The following is a 3,426-nucleotide window of genomic DNA, read 5'->3' as shown; positions in this document are numbered from 1 at the left end:
GTATTAATTTAATTGAAAAGTGTAATTCATACTATAACTTACAAATGCCTCAAGAACATGAATTAGCAAAGCAGCAAATGTATTTAAACATGTCCCAAAGTGAGTGAACAGTAAGTTTACTAACTTTCAACTCTAAAATTCGGGGTTCGATTCCGTATTGTGGAGAGAGCACAGAAAGCCTATTGCGTAGCTTTAAGCTAAAACAAGCAAACCTTTGAAAAAGCGTATTAAACACACACACACATACGAAAGTAATATCATTGAGTGCTGTAGAAAAATTCATATTAACCTGACCTCTTTAGTCAGTTCTCTACGCTTATTTAAACTTTAGAAATTAAAAGTGTTGACGTGATGTTGGAAGCATTGTGTAACAGAGTCTTCGTAAAATGTATTATCTTGTAGATTTATAGACGTGAGATATACCATAGAGATAAGACGTTTTAAGTAAATTAGGGGCTGTATATATTTCAGTTGAGTACAAGTTCAGGCAGTTCAACTAATTATATTTTCTGAAATTAATTCATAAAACATTTAGTTTTTATCGTTATATTCAATAAAAAAAGGTAATTAATCAGCTAATAGTACACAGCACTACCATGGTTTTTATAAAATTTACAAAATAGGCCACCCTATCCGCCCCATAGTTAACACAGAGACTTATCATGCCACCTGTTAGCTAGATATCTAATAGATGTATTATCAACATTAACATGTAAAATATCTGCCCATGTTAAGACTCGGCCCATTTTGTAGAGAAGCAACCATGATAATCACACAAGATCAGTTTGACGTATCCAACCATTTCATTAACGTACCAGCTTTGGACACACTGCTAATATCTCTGCCAACACATGGAAAATGACATAACTTTTAGGAATACACCTAACTGACAATCTCTACAATAATAGAACTCACAACCTTGTGTGTCAACATATTCTGTTTGCAACACGAAGATAAATACTACTAACAACAAGAAGGCCTAGCTGTGGTCCCACGCCTATCATAAATATTTATTAACCTATACGTAGCATATTTATAAATTAACGCCATCAAAACAACAACTCTACGCCACAAGATTTTGCTTAGATATATTGATCATACATTCGTAATACGAACACGCAATACAGACAAGATTAATGAATTCATGAACCACCTGAACAGACAACATACAGCGATACAACTTACAATGAAAATAGAAAAATAAGGTAAACTCCCATTTCTTGACGTTACGGTTACCAAGATACATAACTCATACACCACAGGAGTTTACAGGAAATTCACAGATTCGGGTAAGTACCTTGTCTGTAACTCCCCCCCCCCTACCTCCAACAGTGTAAAATCAGGCGTCACAAACTGCATACTTTCCAGAATGAACAAAATTTGTAATATCGAAGAGACTAAGAAGATGGAAGAAAAAAACACTCCACTATACAACCCTTTTTAACAATGGATACCCGGAACACTTGACAAAGAAAGAAAAAGAGATCGAGAAGAAAAAGGGAAAGATATTACAGACATATATCCTCTATATCAAAGGTCTCTCTGAAAACATACAGAGGTTCTGTAAACAGCATATATTCAGAAGTCCTAACGCAATACAATCGCAATTAACACACATAGAACTACCTAAAGACTCAATAGAAATGAGAAACACCAATTATAACATACCAGGTGAATCTGGATTCTGATAAACTGGAGAAAAAGTTAATATTCAGGAACATAATATACATACAAGACTCGGTAATACCGATCTACCTGCAATAACCCGTTATGCCATAAAAGAAGACCGTACGATAAATTGAAATAGGATATTTCACACATGAGAAAAATAATGATAAATTAACCCCTTTTATATCCACCTCAGTCAACCTAGCTTGCAAGATATCTATCTTGAAAAACATTCAGATATTTAGTTGATTAAAGACCTAAAGATGAAGGACCTCAGCCGAATAAATAACGCAACAGACTTCCTTTATGAAGACTCAGGATCGAATCCTGGCCATTACGAATACAGAAATATTCTATCTCAGGACTTACCTGAAGACGGAGAAAGATTGGGAGTGGAATAAAGGCTAGTTATTGATTAGTATCTAGTTATAAAAAAATAATTAATAATTCTACTTAGGTAATCGTATAGAGTACTAATCGTGATAATGAAAATATTCAATGTGTTTTGCAAACTACAATAAACTATGCTTCTCGACTAATATCTTAAAATAAACATTATCAAAATGGAATTTTGTTTGTCACGTAGAAATAAAATTGTCGTATCATACATGTACCAGCCCGAGAAACAAAGTTTAAAAAGTTTGTGAACCCTAAAATACTCCTGTTGTAAGAGAAACAGTCATAGATGATTGGGTGAAATTAATTGTCTCTAAGTGATAGAGTTTAAATAAACAGTTCAGTTAGATTATAGTAATTTATGAAGTGACAGTAATGTCAACTTAGTGAAACATTTGTTTGAAGTTAATTCCTTCTTCTAGTAATGTATAGATAAACAATGAACTTGTTAAGAGCATGGTTGCTTACGAAGTAGTACTGAATTTACCAGCTGTTCGAAGCTAGTCGTCTTTTCTTGTAACTGCTACATAAACAATAGAATAAACAAGTGATGAATCTGACCACATTAATGATTGAGACTAATGGTTTCTTCTAACAACGAAAAGAGTGCATCATTTTAGTTAAGATTGTGGCAGACTACAAAGTGTTATCTGTACATTTGTTGGCAGTTTGGAAGGACTACTAAAACGATCCTATCCTACTTATTGCCTTAAAAACAATGGACAACCTCTGTGTTGAAATAAAGTTTGAGAGGATTATCGGCCATTTTTCATTTGTTGCCTTAGTTACAGAAGGAATGTGACGATTGAAATAAAGTTAGCAAAATAATCTGTTGATGAAGCTTTATTCAATGCCTTTGTTTCAGTGTTTTAGATTAGTATATAAAACAAACCTCGAAAGCATTACAGATACTGAAATCCTACCTGTTGCTTTAGCGATGACACCAATCAATATGGCGGGGATAGCCATCACAACGCATCCCACTGCAGCAACATAGGAAAGAACCTGAGCGTTGGACACATTCTTAGCGGACAAAACCCGCTGGAAATACACCTGAGAAACAAAGTTGAAAAAGTTTGTGAACCCTAAAATACTCGTGTTGTAAGACAAACAATCATATCTTCTAAATCAAACTTGTTTGTTTGTTATAACAATATATTTGGGAGAAAAGTTCAGAATTATCTCTCTTTTTCTTTATTCAATCTTACTATAAGATTTTGCATTTAAGTGTGACTGGTTATGTGATTATTTAGTGGGCTGGTAGTCTCTTATGGGACTTTGTCCGGTTTGTTTGTTTGAAGTTAAGCACAAAGCTACACAAAGGGCTATCTGTGCTCTGCCCACCACGGGCATCGAAACTCG

The 3,426-nt window shown here is 34.2% G+C and overlaps 1 protein-coding gene across 1 annotated transcript in view; it reads right to left on the bottom strand.

The window, feature by feature from the left end:
• Window positions 1–3,426, bottom strand: part of LOC106466278 (high-affinity choline transporter 1-like) — a 17,878-nt gene that overhangs the window by 3,557 nt on the left and 10,895 nt on the right. The window contains 1 exon segment of the mRNA NM_001314165.1: window positions 2,988–3,117. Within this exon segment, the coding sequence (NP_001301094.1) occupies window positions 2,988–3,117 (130 nt within the window).

This window comes from Limulus polyphemus, unplaced genomic scaffold, assembly GCF_000517525.1.
Source record: "Limulus polyphemus unplaced genomic scaffold, Limulus_polyphemus-2.1.2 Scaffold2211, whole genome shotgun sequence".
Lineage (NCBI taxonomy): Eukaryota > Metazoa > Arthropoda > Merostomata > Xiphosura > Limulidae > Limulus > Limulus polyphemus.
Note: the sequence above shows the minus strand (reverse complement) of the source record. Positions and strands in the feature narration are given on the sequence as shown.